Genomic DNA, 24,232 nt, shown 5'->3' on the forward strand with positions numbered 1-24,232 from the left:
TCCAACATTTTTCTGTATTATCTTTATTTATTTTATTCAGATCTATTGAACTCCAATACCATCTCATCATAATTTTATAGTTGCGTTCTTGATGCTTAATTGCTATTGATTGTTCATGTGTTAGTAAAATTACTTTATCCCATTTTAATAGTGAAAGCGGACTCTGTAATTCTCTTTCCCATTTTTTAATACTAGATATTTCATTAATGGGTGCTGCAGGAAGTAAAATGTTATAGATTTTAGATAATCTATGGGTCGGTTTTCATTCTTCTATTAACAATTGTTCAAATTTAGTTAATGGTTTATCAATCCTGGACTGCTGTGTCAAAAATTCCATGTAAGTATTTAATTTATAATATTGTATCCATTTATTATTATGTTCAGGCCCCATTTCAGACAATTTTTGAAGCTTACCTTTATTAGGGTCTGAACTAATCTTGTGTTCTCTGAGCTGTTCCATTTAATAAAATTTAATGCTGTAATTGCTGGTGGAAAATCCGGGTTAGAGAACAATGGAGTCATTGGCCCAATCATTGTAGAGAGTCCCCCTTTTTTCAAAACATTATCCCATATTTTTAAAGTTGCTGACATAAAAATAGTTAAGTCTTTTTTTCCTGGTCTAAATTGGGATTTAATCCATGGTAGGGATTTCAATTGCAGACCTATTATATCTTCTTCTAAAGTTGTCCATTGTTTATTTTCTACACCAATTCAATACCAATCTATTATCCTTATCAATGATGCAGCAGCATGATAACTTCTGACAAGTTCTCCATCAACTGTGATAAAACCAGGCTGAATTTTGTGTCAGGATGGGTGCTATAAATAGATTGGCAAAGAGCTAGTCTATTCACAGCACAGCTCTGCAAGTCTCTGCCTATGTGGAGAGGGGGTGTGTGCCTTTCCTACAATCAGCTGTCTCACAGTGTATGGCAAGAATCGACACCCACAGGTGAATCAGGAAGAGAAGATTCGAACAGGACGTGCAAATTCTAAACAGTATATAAAGCTGAAGACAGCAGACATACATGTAAAACTTATGTAGGAGGTTTTTTTTAATCTCTGTGTATCATCTGAGGCTCTTCACTTCACTGGGTATATATAAGGGTTTTATATCCACTTTAAAGGAGGGAATGTTCTCAGCAGAAACAGTGAGATTCTTGTTGAGAACAGAAATGGCAGGTCCCAAACCCAGGACTAACCATTTTTTCATTAATTATTTTTCCATAATATATAACTCAGCAAAAAGTTTTGGAAAGCATAAGCCAATTTATGTGTGCAAGGGTAAAGGTCTTTCTAGATCTTGCCAGCTGCTTAGGGCCTACAGGAGCTTGTTTAAGCTGAGGAGATTCCTGCTGCTAGACAAAGGCTGGTGCATACCACATCAATAAGGAAGCTCACAGCAGAAAACTAATAACATAAAGTCTTATTTTGTGCATCATAAAATGCAGGATGTGAAAATGAATTTGCAGGATCTCTACATCCAGCATACACTGATAAAAATGATTCTGTTAGCTTGTAATTTTACCATAATTTTTTTTATAATTTTCAACAAATAAATGAATGTTAATTCATTTACTTTGATATTGTAAATACCTTACCTTATTTTCACTAGTTCTTAAAACGCACCTTTTATATTTACAAATATAATGTATAATATTGAGTAATCTAGACAAAACTTGATTAGTTTGCATAAAAGTTATAGCATCTACAAACTATGGGAAAAATGTATGCCATTTATATGGCATTTTTATTTTTTTACTAGTAATGAGATCTGCGATTTTTAGCGGTATTGAGAAATTGCGACGGATAGATAGGACACTTTGACACATTTTTTGGACCATTGACATTTATACAGGGATCAGTGCTATAAATATGCACTGATTACTGTGTAAATGTCACTGGTAGGGAAGGAGTTAGCACTAGGTGGCGATCAAGGGGTTAAATATGTGTTCCCTGGAAGTGTTCTAGCGGCATGGGGATAGGACTGACTGGGGGAGGAGATATATCGCTGTTCCTACTTAGTTGGAACAAACGATATGTCTCTTCTCCCCTGAAAGAACAGGGATTTGTGCGCTTACACACATAAATCCCCATGCTGGCTCTCGTGCACACGCGCGGCAATCGCTCCCACCAGCCAACTGCATCGGGTCCCCCCGCTGTGCAGCGGCATGCGCCCTCTGGCAGCTCTTAAAGGGGAAGATGTACCCGTACAGGGTTTCGCCCAGCGGTGCCATTCTGCCCAGTATATATACGTAAGCCGGTTAGGAACCAGTTGATATATTTATAATAAATGGAGATACGTCCATATAAACACCTATTGAGACAACTCACTATTGCGCACGCAAAGTTTGCTCTTACTGCATTCGGCAGAACACAACCAAGAAGCAGGGTGAGGGAGGGGTGTGGCCAAGACAGGCATGTGAGAGGAAGCATCTCTCACAGCTCCCGGCCTTAGTCCGGTAACCGATCCTCCCCCATCGTCCAACCGACTCTACACTGACATATGCAGCAGGGCTACAACCCAGAGACCCCTGTGGAACCTCTGCCAGCCCTCTGTACAAGTGGGATGACCCGAAAAGGACAGGCAGAGATCGCGGGTCTGGAGCTCCAAGATGGCACTGCAGCGCTCTCAGTGAGAGGCACACCTCGTGGCCAGGACAAGATGAAGGAACAGGGACCCAAAACAAGTAAGCTGCACAAACCCCTGAGCAAAGAGGCCCCTAAGGACATGGTTTATTACGCCCAAAAGCTGTCTGGGAACCTGGGGACGGAGCAGCCATCCTGCTCCGAGGAGACACAGCACAAGCAGTCGGACAGGCAGGCAGCCACTGTCCCTGACCAGTGGGGGGAGGATGAAAGGGAACAGGCAGCATCCATGACAGGGGAACTACATGGCCCAGAAGTACTGGAAAAAGCGCAACCCAGCCTGGCTGACATCCTTAGGGCTGTGAACAACTGCACAGCATCTGTGAACAAGTTTGGGGGTTTAAGAGAAGATGTGTCATTACTGAGACAGGACATGCAAAAGACACGTGAACGTACTACGGCTGTGGAGAGCAGGCTTAGTGGGGTGGAGAATCAGATACCACCTATGGCTCAGGACACTAGGGCTGCATTACATCTGGCTAGAGAAGCAAACGATCAGGCGGAAGATAGGGAAAATCATCTAAGATGAAATAATGTGTGCATAGTGGGTCTCCCAGAGCGGGTGGAAGGTAGAGACCCCACTACATATGTAGCGAACTGGCTGATCGAAATTTTTGTCAAAATCACTTTCTCACCCTTCTTTGCAGTTAAGCAAGCTCACAGAGTGCTATGACAGAAAAGCAGTGCTACATCAAGCACGGGAGTGGGAAAACATTCAACACAATGGAACCAGGGTGTCTTTCTACCCAGATTTCTCAGCGGAAGTCCAGAGACGCAGGGCCAAATTCACCAATGTCAATCGCCGGTTGCGGATCCTGCAACTGCCTTATACCATGCTGAAAGTCTGGATAGCTGTGAGAGGCCAAGCACAGTTTTCTGAATCTGCCAAGGAGGCTTCAGTGTGGCTGGAACGAAACGAGCAGGCCCTGAAATGACAAGTACAAGTGGAAGAAGACTGACACTTGAACTGTAATCCTGGGGACATGCACCATGTAAAATTGGCAGTACTGTTTGATACCCTTGATTGGGGGGGTCCCCTTCAATAAGTTAGAAAGCTATTCTCTGTCTGGGAACATAATATTGCTGAAAATTGCAAGGAGAGAGAATTGGATCAAATGTTGACTTTACCAAAGTTGAAATTGGACAAAAATGGGCGATGGAATGTCGCACAGAATGTTAAAGTTTCCCTGTTGGCAGTGTGCGAGGTTTGCAGAATAGGATGCCTATTCCTTAAAAAAAAAACATAGTATTGTATTATTATTATATAAAAACCTTTAAACATATATAAAATACATTTGGAAAATAAGTTTTACCAACATAAAAAAAAAGTAAGTTACCAGAAAAAATAAGTTAATATCACTTAAAACTATAGTTCCAGACAAGTTAATGTATGTATTCCTAACTTAAACCTATGGTCTATAAACTGAAAGAAATGAGTAGGCTTTATTTAAACCTATGGTCTATAAACTGAAAATATTGAGTAGGCTTTACTTAAACCAATGGTCTATAAACTGGAAAAATTGAGTTGGCTTTACTTAAACCTATGGTCTAGAAACAGTAAAAATTAAGTTGGCTTTACTTGAACCTATGGTTTATAATGTGGAAAAGTTGTGTTGGCTTTACCTAATCTTATGGTCTAGAAACTGAGTTGGCTTTACTATAGTTCCAGAAAAGTTAAGGTATGTATTCCTAACTTAAAACACGGTCTATAAACTGAAAAAAAAATTGTTGGCTTTACTTAAAACAACAAAGAAAAGCATAAAAACATGAAAGGTCTAATGTGTCAGACAAAAATAAGTTTAGTTGACAGTACCTAAAAAGTTGATGCAAATAGTCACAATTTTTTTTGAGTAGACCCAGCACAATATTTTTTTACAGTATACCTTCCTCAATATCTTCTTTGAAGACGTTAAGGGGTTCAGTGTCATACAGTTGAATAAATTCAGTTGGTGAAGGAGCATAAGAGCACTTTTAAGCCCTGTAGCTAACTACACTTACTGCAACGCATGCCAAGGTGAGCGCAAGCATGTGGTTCAGTGTCAGAAGCCAACATTACAGGGCAGCCCTGCTGATAGTTCTCAAGTTGTACTGTATATCAAGGGTAAGTGATCCGGAAAATGCTAGTGAACCCCAAGGCAATAAACAGCTGGACCTTTATAGAAGCATCAGTCGAAGTAATGAGAAAAAATCATTTAGAAAACCTCTCCATAGGAAAAGAGGTCCATTACCTACAGACACAAGCAAAAACCGGAGTCCCACAGAGTGGGTGAGGTTATATGAGGGTGCACTGAGAGCATTCCTCTAAAACAGTGATCTCCAAACTGCGACCAGATGTAGCCCTTTGCTTGCCTTTATCTGGCCCTTGGGGCACCATGCCATCAACTGACACCAATAATGAGACACCATTCCCCCCCACAGACACCAGTAATGGGGCACCATTCCTCCCACAGATACCAATAATGGGGCATCATTCCTCCCACAGACACCAATGATGGGGCACCATTCCTCCCATAGACACCAAAGATGGGGCACCATTCCTCCCATAGACACCAATGATGGGACACCATTTCTCCTACAAACACCATTGATGGGACACCATTCCTCCCGCAAACACAAATGATGGGGCACCATTCCTCCCACAGACACCAATGATGGGGCACCATTCCTCCCATAGACACCAGCAATGGGGCACCATTCCTATCTTAAATACCAATAATGGGGCACCATTCCTACCTTGAATACCAACAATGGAGCACCATTGCTTCCACTGATACACCATTTTGATCACAAACACCATTGATGGGACACCATTGCTCCCGCAAATACCAATGATGGGGCACCATTCCTCCCACAGACACCAATGATGGGGCACTATTCCTCCCATAGACACCAGCAATGGGGCATCATTCCTATCTTAAATACCAATAATGGGGCACCATTTCTACTTAGAATACCAACAATGGAGCACCATTCCTTCCATTGATACAATAGGGCACTATTCTTTCCACTAAAACCAATAATGGGGCACTGTTTGCTCTTACCAAAACAATGGCACAAAGTTTGGTCCCTCTAAATAAGGAATCTCAAACTGGCAACCCCCCAGCTGTTGCAAAACTACAAATCCCATGTTGTATTGCAAGGCTGACAGTGACAAGCATGACTCCCAAAGGCAGAGGCATGATGGGATTTGTAGTTTTGCAACAGCAAGAGGGCTGCCAGTTTGAGACCACTGCTCTAAATCCTCAAGGACAGTAAACTGGCCCTTTGTTCAGAAATTTTGGAGACCCCTGCTCTAGAAGGCTCAGACCTTCCTGTCAAGTTGCACTCTACTGGATATGTTAAGTGCTTTTTGGCATCAAGCAATTGTTTCTCAGATTTGTAAGGCTGTCATCTGGTCTTCTGTTCACATGTTCTTTTATATTCTACCAGGTGGATGTTGGGGCTTCATCTGATGCCAGATTTGGGTGAAAAATCCTTTAGACAGCTCTTTGTTCCGCATGCTTTTTTCAATTCTCAGTTGGACTGTTTCTGCATGTACCAAAAGTGAAAAGCTTTCTGTGTCTCTCAATTTATGAGAAATAAAATAGGAATTATTTACTCTCTGCAAAATCATAACTGAAGTCCATTGAGGAACAAAGGTCCCGCCTTATTTTTATGATTATGCTCCCTTTACTACAAAAATGAGGCAGGCTTATAGTAAGAGGGGTCCTCTTGGGCTGTACTACAGTTTTTTTGTTTACCAGTGTCCAATGAGTATAGCCGCAGATGTATGCTTCTAAAGCCTCATACACACTATCAGTTTTTCTGCTGAGTTTTTCCTTCAGGTTTACCAAAACCATGTAGTGCAAGGGCCTGCCTGATTGCATTACAAATTGAAAATCCTAAGGTTTGACCTCATATTATATGGTTTTGGTAAATCTGAAAGAAAAACCCAGCAGAAAAACTGATAGTGTGTATGGGGCATAAAAGGAACTTCAAGAAAGGAATGTTATGGTGAGTACAAAAGTTTTATTTTCACATCATATTTTTTGTTCATGTTTACATTTAATAATACACAAAACTGAAATGTTATATAATAATGTATGCATATATATTTATCTATCTATCTATCTATCTATCTATCTATCTATCTATCTATCTATCTATCTATCTATCTATCTATCTATCTATCTATCTATCTATCTATCCATCTATCTATCTATCTATCTATCTATCTATCTATGCTTCCAATTTAATTAAATCCAGACATAATACTAAAGAAGCCACGGTGTAGCAATTTGGAAATGACAAGAAATATTAATTATATTACATGTATCCCGGGACAGTGAATAAAACATAAAAACAGCTCTTGGTATTTCATATTGTGTAAAATATTTGCAACATGTTATTTATTATAAACTACATCTTAACCAAATAACATTTTATTTGCTAAAGCACTGTGTATCATAAGCAATCCTTTTTCTTTTCTAGATAAAATCCTTTTTACACCTTTTTCGTCCTTTGTTGTGTCTCCGTGCTAATGATCTTCTGCAGCTTAATTTTATTAATTTCTTGTTTACATAAACACTGGCAATGCCTACATGGCATTACTGGAGATTGGCTTCTTGGTAGTGACAACAGTGGGCCATGCCTGTGCAATTTATTTTAAAGCAGCCACATGTAGTCTCCATTGGAAGCCCATTTTAAGGACATTTATTTAAGATGAAATATTGAAAATTATGTTTGAAGCTATAGTTTCATGTTAAACCTTACATTATATGAGATTTTAGTATTTTGATTTACATATACGTTAAACATAGTGCTGCAAAATACAGAAAAGCAGGTACTTTTTTATTCTAAGGCCCTAACATTACAGGTTCATACACCTAGGTAAACATGGACCTGTTAAAGCATATGTGAGAAGCAAAAGCCATACCGACAAAGGCTAGCAAGAGTGACATCTTTAGGCCGGTGGCAGATCTTGACCAGGCTTAGGCAACCTGTGGCTCTCCAGCTGTTGTTAAACTATAAGTTCCAGCAAGCCTAGTTCAACAACAGCTGGAAAGCAACAGAGGCTGCCTATCTCAGCTGTAGAACAACTTCTGGAGGTCCAACTGAAAGTGACAGCATCCGAGAATCCTCAGTTGGCTTCAGAGGAAGAGAACTCTAATTCAGATAAAGCAACAATTAAACAATACTTGCTGGAAATGTTAAAGGACATAGGAATTATTTAAAAAAAATTATTTAATGAACTTCAGGCAAATATTTGCTAAACACCCTTTGGTTGGATTACAGCTAACTTTAAAAGTCATGACAGGAAGGGGGAGGAAGAGGGAGATGTGGAACTATACATGTATGTATTTTAAACGTATATTTAGCTGTTTGGTTGGAGGACTTAGTTAAAAGGTTGAATAAACAAACAATATACTCTCAACAAAACCTACCATTGGCGTCTTTTGCAAGAAGATTTCTGGCCTGAACAACTGTGACTTTTAAAGCATAGATCGGAGCCTATGAGAAAGGAGACATCAAATGGAAAGCTTAGAAGGTAGAAAATCTTTGAAGTTTATTACAAAGTAGAGTCTATAGCATATCGTTATCTGAGATTCATTATATTTTATATTTAGGATTTTTTAGTCAGTGACTGGAAAGAGAATCAAGTCTCAGTTTTACAAACTGTTATTAAGATAGTAGTTGAACCAGGAGTAGAGTTAGTAGGTTAATCAAAATATGGGAACAGTTTAAAACAGAAATACAGTAATGATACATTGGACTAAGTTCACACAACAAAGACAGTTAAAGATAAACTCTACTAAACTTTTAGTTATAGTTTTGGATAGAGTGGGGAGAGGATTACATACACAAATAGGTTGATTTACAAGAGCTGGAGAGTGCAACATCTGGTGCAGTTCTGCATAGAAACCAATCAGCTTCCATTTTTTTTTTTGTCAAAGCTTAATTGAATAAGCTGAAGTTTGATGCAGATTGGCTACCATGCACAGCTGCACCAGATGTTGCGCTCTCCAGCTTTAGTAAATCAACCTCATAGGATTTTTATTGCTGTCTGTATCAACATTTGGTGGTTCTACCCTCACCATGCTTTACTGTCATTAAGACAAAGAGTGAGGGAAAATCCAAAATGTTATTGTTCTCACCGACAAAGGAATAGAGGGATAATTTCCCCATGCGGACTCGTGTTACAATGCCAAGTATTAAAAGTAGAATTTCCCCACACTTCTACCCACTTCTTATTGTGTTTCTAGGCCTGAAGGTAAATATCCTTAACATCCTCAATTCTCCTAAACGCTATAAAAAAAAAAACATGCTTGTGCTGGAGTTATACTTATATAAATATATAAACAATTATTGACCATGAAGGCTAATTTGAAACTTATTCTAACAGAGAACCCACAGTCAACATTTCAAGAAGGCAGATATTCACTTGAATTTTCAATGACTAGGACCACAGATGTGCATATGCGAAAGCTCCTTCAGTACATGTACGCATTTCTTGTACAACTACATCGACATCCATTTAACATCCACATTGGTTAGATAAGATCATTACAGGGAATAGAAAAATGTGTTTCAGATCAAGCCATGTGCAGCCAAGCATAAGAAGTGTCTGAAAGCCTGATACGCTTTTATATGACCAGGTTTACAGGCAATCTACAGGAATTGGCCTAAATCTTGTCTTTTTGTAGAAAAAGCGTAGTTTTAACTAAATATGTGGGCAGCCTATAATTTCAATGTTTACTGCAAAACAGTAAGTATAATCTTGTACCTTATTTCTGGGCAAATGTGTTTAGCACTGGCTCGCCTGTAAGAAGTTAGGGCAGTGTTTGTATCCTTGCTACTTGTTAATTAATATAGGGATGGGGTCAGTGCCAGACTAGATCATATTGTATAATATTCATCCTGCCTACCTTGCTCCTTTCTCATTTTAAAGCTTTACTTGGAAAAAATTAAGCTGCTAGACGGTATAATGTACAGGCACCTAAGTGTAGACATGTGCATGTGGACAAATTGAGTTTACGCTATTCGGAGAGTTTGGTAAAATTTGTTTATATTGTAATTTGCGTATTCGTATATATCTGAATCTCTACATAATAAAAAATGTTTTGAATATTAATTCGTAACAAAGCAAACCACACTTGTGAGCTTGCACAGACCTGCAGCAGCTTTAACTGTTTTCTGTACAACTGTAGTTAGCCATACTGAGAATGGTTAAAGGGGTTGTAAAGTCAGAAAGTTTTTTATCTTAATATATTCTACGGATTAAGATAAAAAGCCTTCAGTGTGCAACAGCTCCCCTTAGCCCCCATAACACTTACCTGAGGTCCCTCTCTGTCCAGTAATGTCCTTGAGTCCCTCGGCCATCCAAGATTCTCCTTCCTGATTGGCTGTGACACAGCAGTGGCTCCCACTGCTGTCAATCAAAGTCAGCTAGCCAATCACTGGAGAGAGGGGGGCAGGGCTAGGTTGGGGGTCATGTCTGAATGGACACATGGAGCTGTGACACAGCTCGGGTGCCCCATAGCAAGCTGCTTGCTGTGGGGGCACTAAACAGGAGGGAGAGGGCAGGATCATAGAAGAGGAACCCGAGAAGTGGAGGATCTGGGCTGCTCTGTGCAAATCAACTGCAACAGAGCAGATAAGTATAATATGTTTGTTATTTTTATGGAAAAAAAAAACAAGCCTTTACAATCACTTTAAAGCTGCTGCAGATGTGTGTAGACTCCTCTACATGTCTATTTTTGTGCCTGCTAGCAGCTTTTTTTTTAAATGACAGAATTCCATTAAGGGCTCATTCACAAGGGTGCAGAGATGGGTGTATAATCGGAATGCATTCAAGGCCATGCCTCTGCACCTGAATGCCTGTCAAACTTGGAGTCCATATAGCTGCTACTTTCCCATTGACTAACCTAGGCTGCCTGCACACAGCTCCACACTGGTCCCTACACTGGAATATCAATACTCCCCGCTGACACTACCACTATATATATATATATATATATACAGTATCTCACAAAAGTGAGTACAAGGCAGTGGTCATCTTGGTGTTTGGGGTCTTTATCATGTTGGAATACTACCCTGCGGCTCAGTCTCCGAAGGGAGGGGATCATTCTCTGCTTCAGTATGTCACAGTACATGTTGGGATTCATGGTTTCCTCAATGAACTGTATCGGCTCCTCAGTGCCGCCAGCACTCATGCAGCCCCAGACCATGACACTCCCACCACCATGCTTGACTGTACTGTAGGCAAGACACACTTATCTTTGTACTCCTCATCTGGTTGCCGCCACACAAGCTTGACACCATCTGAACCAAATACATTTATCTGGGTCTCATCAGACCACAGGACATTGTTCTAGTAATCCATGTGCTTAGTATGTTTGTCTTCAGTTAACTGTTTACAGGCTTTCTTGTACATCATCTTTAGAAGAGGCTTTCTTCTGGGACGACAGCCATGCAGACCAATCTGATGCAGTGTGCGGGGTATGTGCACTGACAGGCTGAACCCTTCAACCTCTGCTTCAATGCTGGCAGCACTCATATGTCTATATCCCAAATACAACCTCTGGATATTACACTGAACACGTGCATTCAACTTCTTTGGTCGACCATGGCGAGGCCTGTTCTAAGTGGAATCTTGTCAGGGCTAGCTTAGCCCTTCCTTCTCTGGGATGGCTGCTCAGCTGTCCGCTAATTGCCAGCCCTCATCTCTCTCCACAGTTACCAGCTGTTCCTGATCATGCTCATCTGACCTGCCTACTTAAAGCTGTCCAGCTCACGTCACCTCTGCCTTCGCCTTGGTCACATCACAAGAAACCATCTCCCGCGGTTCTGTTTAAAGACTGGCTTGCTGACATCCCTTCTGGTTCCTTATCCTGCTTGCTGCTGCTCTACTTGGATCCCTGACTTCTGGCCTGGCTGATTACCCGATCTGGTTATTGAACTCTGGCCTGGCTGACTACTCTATCCAGTTACTGGACTCTGGCTATGCTTTAACTACACTTTTTCTATTTACCTTTTTATTTTTATTTAATAAACAAGTGTTATTTAACTGTACTTCTGTCTCAGTGTGATTCATGGTTTCTGACAAATCTGTCCTGTTAAACTGCTGTATGGTCTTGGCCACCATGCTGCAGCTCAGTTTCAGGGTCTTGGCAATCTTCTTATAGCCTAGGCCATCTTTATGTAGCGCAACAATTCTTTTGTTGCCAGCGGTTTAGACATTTATGGCTGTGTGTTTGAGTTTTTTTTGTAGGGGACAGCAAATTTACACTGTTATACAAGCTGTACACTCACTACTTTACATTGTAGCAAAGTATACAAAAATGTGAGGGGTGTACTCACTTTTGTGAGATACTATATATATATATATATATATATATATATATATATATATATATATATATATATATATATATTATAGTGCATCTGGAAAGTATTCACAGCATTCACCTTTTCCACTTTTTGTTATGTTACGGCCTTATTCCAAAATGGATTCAATTCATTATTTTCCTCAAAAATGTACAAACAATACCCCATTATGACAACGTGAAAGAAGTTTGTTTGAAATCTTTGCAAACGTATTAAAGAGGAAGTAAACCCTGATGGGTTTACTTCCTCTTTTTTTCCCTGCAAAGGTAAAGCATAATGGACTACTATGCATCGCATAGTAGCTCATTATGTGTCACTTACCTGACACAGGAGCCAGCGAAGTCGCCGCTGATCCCTGTAGTCCGCCGCATCCATGTTGTTGGTGGCGTCTCGCAGCTCCGACGAATCACAGCGGCGAAGCCGCGATGACGTCACTCCCGCGCATGCGCACGGGAGTCGCGTCTCGCAGCTCCGCCGCTGCCACTCAGCGAAGCCGCGATGACGTCACTCCCGCGCATGCGCACGGGAGTCGACAAATTTGGCAAATCCATTCATGGATTTGCCGCATTTAGTGCGCCTGCGCGCCGCTGTCTACGGCGCATGCGCCGTAGACAGCGGTGCCCATTTTCGGGCAAATATCTCCTAAACCATATAGGTTTAGGAGATATTGCTTGGACCTACAGGTAAGCCTTAATCTAGGCTTACCTGTAGGTCCAAGTTGTTTGGAAGGGTTTACTTCCTCTTTAAGAATAAAAAATGAAAAAAAATCACATTTGCCATGACAGTCATAATTGAGCTCAGGTGTATCATGTTTCCACTGATCATTCTTGAGTTGTTTCTACAACTTGATTGGACTTCACCTGTGGTAAATTCAGTTGATTGGACATGATTTGGAAAGGCACCCACCTGTATATATAAGGTCCCACGGTTAACACTGCATGTCAGAGCACAAACCAAGCCATGAAGTCCAAGGAATTGATTGCAGACATCCAAGACAGGATTGTATTGAGGCACAGACCGGGGGAAGAGTACAGAAACATTTCTGCAGCATTGAAGGTCCCAATGAGCACAGTGGCCTCCATCATCCATAAATGGAAGCAGTTTGGAACCACCAGCACTCTTGCTAGAGCAGGTGGCCCGGCCAAACTGAGCAATCGGGGGGGGGGGGCGGGCCTTTGTAATGGAGGTGGCCAAGAACCCAGTGGTCACTTTGACCGAGCTCCAGCTTTTCTCTGTGGAGAGAGGAGAATCTTCCAGAAGAACAACCCTCTCTACAGCACTCCACCAATCAGCCCTGTATGGTAGAGTGGCCAGACAGAAGCCACTCCTCAGTGAAAGGCACATGACAGCCCATCTGGAGTTTGCCTAAATGCACCTGAAGGACTCTCAGACCATGAGAAACAAAATTCTTTGGTCTGATGAAACAAAAAATTTACTTTTTTGGCCTGAATGGCAAGCTTCATGTCTGGAAGAAACCAGGCACCGCTCATCACCTGGCCAATAACATCCCTACAGTGAAGCATGGTGGTGACAGCATCATTATTCGGGGATGTTTTTCAGTGACAGGAAATGGAAGACTAGTCAGAATCAAGGGAAAGATAAATACAGCAATGTACAGAGACATCCTTGATAAAAACCTGCTCCAGAGCGCTCTGGACCTCAGACTGGGGTGAAGATTCATCTTCCAACAGGACAATGACCATAAGCACACAGCCAAGATAACAAGAGTGGCTACGGGATAACTCTGTGAATGTCCTTGTGTGGCCCAGCAAGAGCCCAGACTTGAACCCGATTAAATATCTCTGGAGAGATCTGAAAATGACTGTGCACCGACACTCCCCATCAAACCTGATGGAGCTTGAGAAGTCCTGCAAAGAAGAATGGAAGAAACTGCCCAAAAATGTGCCAAGCTTGTAGCATCATACTCAAAAAGACTTGAGGTTGTAATTGGTGCCAAAGGTGCTTCAACCAAGTATTGAGCAAAGTATTGAGCAAAGGCTGTGAATACATATATAAATTTGCAAATATTTCAAACAAACTTCTTTCACGTCATTATGGGGTATTGTTTGTAAAATTTTGAGGAAAATAACAAAACAAAATGTGCAAAAAGTGAAGCACTGTGAATACTTTACGGATGCACAGTATATATACTGCACTTATATACACACACACACTATATATATATATATATATATATATATATATCTGTCTTCTGATATACTTCAATAAAACATTTCTGAAATTTAGTGAAACTTAAAACAGTTCACATATTATACATGTGTCAAATAATTGTTGGTGGAGGATCTTTCACAAGATTTTTTGTCTGGACTCTTTACCTTTTTAATTAGCCAATGACAAGGACTATTTCATGTTTTTTAGTGCTGCACCTTTATATGTTTTTTACATATATTACATATTTCAAAGATGTACTTGGCTGCAATTCCACTTTACAACTAATTTCCAAGCAGTGTATAACTGAAAAACTGAAAAATAATGCACATAAATAGACATGACCCTAAAAAAAGCATTCATGATCTGTATAAACAAAAAAAAAAGGAAAGAGATATAAAAAGAAAATTTTGCTTTCCAGCATCATTAATGTTACTGCTCTGTACATTGCCCTGTGTTACTGCTGGTAAACATTAGCTATGATCTTCTTGACCTATTGTGTTTAAGTGTTGTGTGTGTAAGTGTTTACCACGATAGATGTATTTAGTACTCTTAGCCCTACACAGAGAGAACAACATGTGCAGAATACCTCTGCCCACTCTAACAGGCTTAATGACTCTCTCTGATCTGTCAGCTTTACCTTTCAATTTTGAAACCATCTTTAGGGTCCTATTTATAGCACAGAGCAAATACTGCTATCCGATAGAGAAAGCAAATGTTTCAGTTTTCAAATTCAGACCACAATGTGGTGCCTGCAGTGTCATACAGTGTTATCTCTGCTTAAAGTCTATCTGCCAAAATAAAATTATAGTATTGCAGCTTAGCAGTCCTTAGATATGGTGGTTGCATTAGTATTCTATTTTCACAATTTTTTCCTTTATTTTAAAGTGTTACTAAACCCATGGTCCTGCATTCACTATGTCTGATCTTACACAGAACACGGAAATGCAATCGTTTTAGTAAATATAAACTGCTAAATACCCTTTCTCATCAGCAGTATATAGCAGTCTTGTGACTTCTGTAAGTGTCTGGTTAAAGCTTGTAGAAGTTTTCATTCTACACTGACTGTCCTATCAGGATACAGGACCCTCTATCTGGACAGTGCTGATTGGCCCTGTGCTCATCACATGCAATCTCCCAAGAAAAAAAAATACTCTCTAGTAATACACACCAAATTGAGCATGTGCAGCTTGTCCCCTACCCTCTGTATTATCAGGACATATATTGGAGACAGTAGAAGGAGGAGAGGATCAGAGAAGACAGGATCAAACAGCCTTTATACACAATGCTGAGAATTTACCCCTAATGCAGCCTACACACGACCGGACTTTTCAACGGACTTGGTCTGGCGGACAATCCGACAGACTTTGCAGCTGAGGACCGCCGGACTTTCAAACGAATGGACTTGGCCACACACGATCACTCCAAAAGTCAGACGGATTCGAACGTGATGACGTAGAATAAGGAAGTTCATAGCCAGTAGCCAATAGCTGCCCTAGTGTCAGTTTTAGTCAGTCGGACTAGCACACAGACGAGCGGATTTTTCGACTGGACTCGAGTCCATCGGAAAGATTTGAAGCAAGTTTTTTTTCTAGGTCCGCCGGACTTTTGGGAAGAAACAGTCCACTGGAGCCCACACATGATCTAATTGTCCGACGGATCCCAGTCCGCCGGATCAAGTCCATTGAGGGTGTTAGGACTACATAACATTGTGTAAGGACTACCTCGCTTTCTCTGTCTCAAAAGTGAAAAAGTGAGCCATCAGGGGTCTATACCCCTCATATTTCACCAAAGCCCACCCCCTATTGTGAAAAAAATTGATAAATAATAAAAAAAATCTAAATTGTAAAAAAAAAAAAAACGAAAGAAAATTTGTAAAAAATGTTAGGACTGGTTCACACCAAAAAACGCTCTCCAGATCTGTTTCTGCATGCGTGATTTTAACGCATTGTTGGTGCATTTTTGATGCATTTCTGGATGCATTCTATATGCTTTTTATTCTTCTTTTTTCCCAGTTTTTTGTCACTGTACTGAGGTCTGGCCCTAAATGCACACTGTCTGTGTTTGGGGCCGTACATCGGTATCCACATACCTGTCAAATTATGACCTGCTGATGTCTTCGTAGAGGCACTGTGTCCCTATAGCGTAACATAGCCTGCCTACACATAGCTCCAGCCAAAAAAACAAACAAAAAAAGCACCACTAATGTACACTGTACAGGCCATAGCACCCATGTAAATAAGCCCCAAGACCTTACTCACACACAGAATTTAATTTATCAAGTCAATAAAGTTTTATCTTTTAGATTTAACAGAAATTTTATAAGGTATTTTGTGTTTGTGTCCGCTAATAATGATTTTAATGTATTTTACAGGGGGTGATGTAAGGTAAGCTGTACATGGCCCCATGATTTCTAACAACAATCCTGTCTATGTAACTTTGTTTTGAGTGTAACATTGTACACTCTCAATAACATTTAAAAAAAATATTAAAAAGTGCAATACAATGTCACATGGCACTGCCCCCTCACAGCAGCCCACTAAACAGGGTGTTTTATCATGCAACTAGTGTCAATGGGTCCTAATTTAAAGTGTTACTAAACCCAGGACCCTGCATTCACTATATTTGATCACCCACAGAATGTTAGATGTTTAAAAATGCCAGTAGCTGTAGTGAGTCTTTCAAAGTTTTTTTAACGTTTTTGCAATATCGGTTATTAACGTTTTTTAGCGTTTTTCTGCGCTATCGTTTTTTTTTCAATGGATCAAAAATGTTAAAAAATGCTAGTGAGACACGTTTTTGGGCATTTATCGAAGTTTATGAGAGTTTGGCTTTTTTTGCGGTCATAAAAATGACTCCTGAACGTGATTTTATGGCCCATAAACTCCACTGCTGATAAAAGTTCAAAAACATCCAAGTTGCATGGACACATAGGATAACATAGAGTGGAGTTAATGGGCTGTTAAAAAAATGTCCAAACTCCAAAAATGTCCGTTTATGAGCTCCAGTGTGCATGGAGCCTAATGCCGCGTACACACGACAGGACTTAAGTCCGGCAGACTTTCAACGGAGTTCTGACGGAGTTCTGAGAGTTCTGACGGACTTTCCGAATGAACGGACTTGGCCACACACAATCACACCAAAGTCCGACGGATTCGAACGTGATGACGTATGACTGGACTAGAATAAGGAAGTTCATAGCCAGTAGCCAATAGCTGCCCTAGCGTCGGTTTTAGTCCGTCAGACTAGCACACACACGAGCGGATTTCTGGGTCCGGCAGAGTTCTGTCGGAAAAATTTGAAACATGTTCCATTTCTAAAGTCTGTCAGACTTTTGCAAATCAAAAGTCCGCTGCAGCCCACGCACGTTCGAATAGTCTGCCGGAATCATTCCGTCAGACTTTTGATGTTGAAAAGTCTGGTCGTGTGTACGGGGCATAATAGTTTTTGGAAACTAATGATGGACACTGACAGGTAATATTATCAGGTTCTCCTCGCTCCCTTATTTCTTTTGTTATTTCATTAGTTTGAACAGTATACCTTCACTTGCTTGAGTGCAATGCATTTCTAAAGTGCACCATTGTGCTTTAGAACTGTGTTTTCCCCCCCATTTTTAAATCAGACCATACCATTGCTTTATATACTGTATGGGACCTTTAGCTCACTATAATGCTGTATTTTAGATTTTAAATCTTAAAGACAGGTATTTTGATATGTAATCATACAGAATCATTTCACTCTTTCCAGTCTCAATATTTCCATTTTTAATGAGCACCGGTGTTTTAAAAAATCTTCAAGGTTACAGCCCTATGAAAGTCCAGTGATTCCATTTTAATGGTGGTAATACCATTATCATTCATAACAGTTTGTGCCTCTGGCCCGATGAAACACCATAACAATTATGCCGCATACACACAATCAGATTTTCCAACAACAAAGTGAAGTTGGCTGCAAAATTTTAATAAAACCTGCTCTCAAAGATTTGTTGGCGGAAATTCGACAGTAAATGTTCAATGGAGCATACACATGGCTTTTCCGACAACAAGCTCACATCGAACATTTCTCGTCAGAAAAACACGAGTGTGTTTCTGCGTCATAAGAAATTCATGCTAGTCTCTCACATTGTTACCATCAGGGGAGTGTCACTTAATAAGTTGGCCCTTTAGTGGTTTTAGCACTTAACGGCTCTAGATATTCTATGGATATCTCAGCACTATTGACATAAGTAGTCACCAAATGATTTTGTTTCCTAGCAAGCACAAATGAAATCTTTAGCAGGCACTCTTTATGAAGTCTTAGCTCCACTTTTCTACTTTTTTTTTTTTTTGCTGCAGCACTTTTTTATACAATATCAGTCACAGAAATAGATATTTAATCAGATATATGTTATACTAACCACCCCCATTTTCATCGTTTTTCCTCCACCTTCCAGTTACATCAGTTGTGAAGCGGGTCCAAATATAACCATGCAGTCCAGTAGGCATCAACAGTTAAACCCAATGCTCTCAGCAATAAGCAGTCAATATCAGACATTGGTAGGCATCACTCACTTTCGCTGCAATACAAGTCTATGTGAGAAAGCACCTGATGGGGGGTATAGTTGGCCATGCACTCAATTATTTTTTTATTCAGTCTTCTGGCTGAATGAAAGAAATCCAACAGATTCCTCCATCCACAATTAACAGCACAGATTAATGAATCTCCCCTGCCGATTATTTTACTTTGACTGCAGAAACTGGCAGCTGTCAGAATGGGTGAATAGTGTTTGCATGTGATTGGATGCAGATGATGTTTGGCTTCTGTTGGCAATAACGTTGGGAGGGCTGCTTTGCTAGGGAACTGGTGCTTCTTGAAGTAATCAAATTTGATGGCAAATTCAGAAGCACACTGGAAATCAATAACACATGTGTATGGGTAAGTAAGCATTTAAAATACTCTATACAGTGGTGTGAAAAAGTGTTTGCCCCCTTCCTCATTTCCTGTTCCTTTGCATGTTTGTCACACTTAAGTGTTTCGGAACATCAAACCAATTTAAACAATAGTCAAGGACAACACAAGTAAACACAAAATGCAATTTGTAAATTAAGGTGTTTATTATTAAAGGTGAAAAAAAATCCAAACCATCATGGCCCTGTGTGAAAAAGTGATTGCCCCCCTTGTTAAAACATACTATAACTGTGGTTGTCCACACCTGAGTTCAATTTCTCTAGCCACACCCAGGCCTGATTATTGCCACACCTGTTCACAATCAAGGCATCACTTAAATAGGAGCTGCTTGACACAGTAAGGTCCACCAGAAGATCCTTAAAAGCTACACATCATGCCGAGACCCAAAGAAATTCAGGAACAATTGAGAAAGAAAGTAATTGAGATCTATCAGTCTGGAAAGGGTTATAAAGCCATTTCCAAAGCTTTGGGAATCCAGCGAACCACAGTGAGAGCCATTATCTACAAATGGCGAAGACATGGAACAGTGGTGAACCTTCCCAGGAGTGGCCGGCCGCCCAAAATTACCCCAAGAGCGCAGCGACGACTCATCCAAGAGGTCACAAAAGACCCCACAACAACGTCCAAGGAACTGCAGGCCTCACTTGCCTCAGTTAAGGTCAGCGTTCATGCCTCCACCATCAGGAAAAGACTGGGCAAAAATGGCCTGCATGGCAGAGTTCCAAGGAGAAAACCACTGCTGAGCAAAAAAGAACACCAAAGCTCGTCTCAATTTCTCCACAACACATCTTGATGATCCCCAAGACTTTTGGGACAACATTCTGTGGACCGATGAGACAAAAGTGGAACTCTTTGGAAGGTGTGTGTCCAAGTATATCTGGCGTAGAAGGAACACTGCATTTCATAAAAAGAACATTATACCAACAGTAAAATATGGTGGTGGTAGTGTGATGGTCTGGGGCTGTTTTGCTGCTTCAGGACCTGGAAGACTTGCCGTGATAAAAGGAACTATGAATTCTGCTGTCTACCAAGAGATCCTGAAGGAGAATGTCCGACCATCTGTTCGTGTACTCAAGCTGAAACGAACTTGGGTTCTGCAGCAGGACAATGATCCTAAACACACCAGCAAGTCCACCACCGAATGGCTGAAGAAAAACAAAATGAAGACTTTGGAGTGGCCTAGCCAAAGTCCTGACCTGAATCCTATTGAGATGTTGTGGTATGACCTTAAAAAGGCCGTTCATGCTCGAAAACCCTCTAATGTAACTGAATTAGGACAATTCTGCAAAGATGAGTGGGCCAAAATTCCTCCAGGACGCTGTAAAAGCCTCATTGCACGTTATCGCAAATGCTTGGTTGCAGTTGTTGCTGCTAAGGGTGGCCCAACCAGTTATTAGGTTTAGGGGGCAATCACTTTTTCACACAGGGCCATGATGTTTTGGATTTTTTTTCACCTTTAATAATAAACACCTTGATTTACAAATTGCATTTTGTTTTTACTTGTGTTGTCCTTGACTATTGTTTAAATTGGTTTGATGTTCCGAAACACTTAAGTGTGACAAACATGCAAAGGAATAGGAAATGAGGAAGGGGGCAAACACTTTTTCACACCACTGTATATCTGTAATTTTACCTGCAAAGTTGGTGACAGGGTCTCTTTAAGCCTTTCCTAATTTTATTGCTAATTTTTTGCCACATTATCAGTTTTCTGATGTAATATTACTCAAGAACATAAGGTTGATGGAACAAGTCCTTTACCTTTGACTCTTTGACACGTAACAGAATGAAATCATGGTCGCTCTCACTCATTCCAAAAACCTGCAGACACAAACAAGATTTTTTTTAGTATGGATCAGAGATGCAGGAACACAAGACCACACAGCTAAAAATACTACAAAGCCAAGAGATAGATGTTGGCTGTCCTATTATCCTGTGCAGCTGACTGTAAGCTGCCATTTGTTTCCTTCATGTCGACAGTTCTTATGAAGGCAGCAGATCAGTAAATACAGGATGACATTTTCAGAGCCAATTGCCTTTGTCTCAAGTCTGCTTTGTGTCATCATCCAAAATGTGCGATAAGTTTATGTGCAATGTCTACTTGTGGGATTTCTTCTCAAACAAGCATTTTTTTACACACTGTATGATATTAGAAAGCTTGTCTTCTAGAATTTAAAAATTATTTTGTTTAATGCTGACTGTTTTTAATGATACTGACTGTTTTTAATGATACTGACTTTTTTATCATTTGGATGGATGGCATATGAATTCCCCACAAGCTTGTTTCTTATACTTCTGATGACTCCACTAGCAAGATCTACTGGCTGTTTAGTCTCACCCCTTCTGCTACATTGTCAATTTCTTAATAATGAAAAATGGAATAAAAAGTCCAGTAGACAAAGTGAGATCGATTCATAATGACTAAGTTGGTCAAAAAAAGTGGTTGAAGCATACATATAACCCGAGTCCACAAAAAAAAAATGTTCCAATGCTGGATTTGTTGGTTTTGCCAGCATCTGCCAAAACTAAAATGTATATATTTTAGAGTGCCTCCTCAAGGAACCTCTAGCAACCCTGGGCAGAAACCCTAGGACACCACAGAACCCTGATTGAGAAGGCTGATCTAAACACGGTTTGAGCAACATCAAACAATTTTGGTAGTTAATGTATTTGTAGATTTTTATATACAAGACCCAAAAGAAGAAACAATGTAAAGAAAAGAGAGCGGGAAAGGGGCTTGGGCGACCAAGAAAATGTGTCCCTTTAAAATGGGGGAAAACAGGACCTATAAACAAATTTAGGGCTAAACTGCACTGTTCAGTGGCGAAATACCAGGGTCGCAATAGTCGCACTTGCAGCGGGGGCCCTGGCATTCCGTCACTGTAGGGGGGGCCCAGCGGGGGTTGCTATTCACACGGCTCTGAGGCGGCATTGACAGTTCTATCTCCCCTTCCATCCAGCCTCTCTCGCACGGGATGAGAGAGGACACAGCTGATCTGCTCCCCCTTCTCCCCCTCCCCTCTCCTGTGTGCTCAGTCAAGTGCAAACCTAATGAGCTTACATTTCCCACAGAGCACACACAGGAGAGGGGAGTCGGGAGAAGGGGGAACAGATCAGCTGTATCCTCTGTCATCCTGTGCGAGAGGGAATGGACACTGACACATGTTCCATGACACGCTCTCCACTCAGAGCCACGCTGTCCTGAGAAGGCAGACGGTACTGATGGACACTGATAAAAGGCCCTGAAGGACACTGATAGAAGGCACTGTTGGACACTGATAAGAGGCACTGATGTGCAATAATAGGAGGCATTTATGGGCCCTGATAGAAGGCACTGATGGACACTGATAGAAGGCACTGATGAGCACTAATAGGAGGCACTGATAAGAGGCACAGATGAGCACAGATAGGAGGCACTGATGGGCACTGATAGGAGGCATTGATGGGCACAGATAGGCCGCATTGATGAGCACTGATAGGTAGCACTGATAGAAGGCACTAATGTGCATTGATGGGCATCGATAAACACTGATAGTCAGAACTCATAGGGCTGCACTGATGGGCACTTAAAAAAAAATGATTTTGTGGAAAAGTAAAGTTATAAAGAAGTGATTGTATGACATAAGCTGATGGTGGAGGGAGGCTCCCCCCGCGACCGTAATTCTGGAATCTTATAATCCAGAACCCCCACTGCCCTCTTTTTTTTTTCTTTTTAGCACAGATATATGTAAAATATTATAAAGGGGAAAGGGTTAAAGAAAAGGAACACACAGAGAACACACAAGGGAAGAAATTAAATCCAATATTTCAAACACATAAACACCAAACACATAAGAAGAAGGTACATTAGACAGAGGAAACAATTTAAAGAGTAAATAAATGCACAAAGAACACATAAAAAGGAAATTGTATTTATAAATAGAAATTAATGTGCACTTATATTATTTATACAGAGAAGAATATTCATATAGAGAGCACTAAAGAAAAGGGAAGAAGGGAGGTAAGGTGAGGGTAAAGCCCCGTACACACGAGCGGACTTTTCAACATCCAAAGTCCGTCAGACCGAGTCCGTCAGACTATCCGATCGTGTGTGGGCTGCAACGGACTTTAGCTTCGCAAAAGTCTGACGGACTTTAGAAATGAAGCATGCTTCAAATTTTCCCGACGGAACTCCGCCGGACCCGGTCCCCTTCGAAAAATTCGCTCGTGTGTGTGCTACTCCGACGGACTAAAACCGACGCTAGGGCAGCTATTGGCTACTGTCTATGAACTTCCTACGTCGAATCCAGTCGTACGTCATCACGTTCGACTCCGTCGGAGTTTGGTGTGATGGTGTGTGGTCAAGTCCGTTCGGTCGAAAAGTCCGCCAGAACTCCGTCGGAACTCCGTCGGAACTCCTTTGGAGGTCTGTCAGACTTAATCCCTCTCGTGTGTACGGGGCATAAGAGGGAGGGGGGAGTTAGGAAAAAGAAATGGGAAAAAGGGGTGAAGAGGGGAGGGAGGGAGGGAGAAGGGAGGCAAGGGGGAGAAGGGATGAAAGAGAAGGGAAAAAAAAAAAAAAACGGAAAACATTTTAATTCCTTTTTTTTTTTTTTTAAAGAGGGAAGAGGTCGGTGGGGGATGAGAGGCATTGAGGGAGTCAATCTCCAGATTGACATATATGAGAAGAGAACAGATGATAGTATGTCAAATATAAGAGATGAAAATTTGTATGTAACTTGATAGAAAATGTTTAATAAAGTTGAATTAAAAAAAAAAAAATCGACGCAGTGCCAAATCGCAAAAAGTGGTCTGGTCTTTGGCCAGCCAAATGGTCCAGGGCTTAAGCAGTTAATTTAAAAAAAAAAAAAAAAGGAAAGAAGAAAAGCAGATACAGCATAACAGTGACATCTTCCCATTTTGTGTGCTGTGTAAATCACATTACATACAATGCCATTTGATTAGCATACAGATTTTTGTATTTGTAAAGCTGGAATGTGGCTAAATTTTACAGCTATTTTTGAGAGCTTAGTGGACATCTTGTTTTTTTTTTTTTTAATAGAGTTCCTAATATTTTGAAGATAATGATAAAATAAATAATTCAGATGAAAATGTGCTCAGTGTT

The 24,232-nt window shown here is 40.7% G+C and overlaps 1 protein-coding gene across 1 annotated transcript in view; it reads right to left on the bottom strand.

The window, feature by feature from the left end:
* The window catches only part of BAIAP3 (BAI1 associated protein 3), a 554,780-nt gene that overhangs the window by 238,234 nt on the left and 292,314 nt on the right, over positions 1-24,232 (bottom strand). Inside the window, exons 6-7 of the mRNA XM_077449095.1 lie at positions 20,890-20,949; positions 8,073-8,139 (exon numbers count right to left, since the gene is read on the bottom strand). Of these exons, the coding sequence (XP_077305221.1) occupies positions 8,073-8,139; positions 20,890-20,949 (127 nt within the window). The remainder of the gene's footprint in view (positions 1-8,072; positions 8,140-20,889; positions 20,950-24,232) is intronic.

Source organism: Lithobates pipiens, unplaced genomic scaffold, assembly GCF_037356315.1.
Source record: "Lithobates pipiens isolate NorthernLeopardFrog02 unplaced genomic scaffold, aLitPip1_a1.2 Scaffold_22, whole genome shotgun sequence".
Taxonomy (NCBI): Eukaryota; Metazoa; Chordata; class Amphibia; order Anura; family Ranidae; genus Lithobates; species Lithobates pipiens.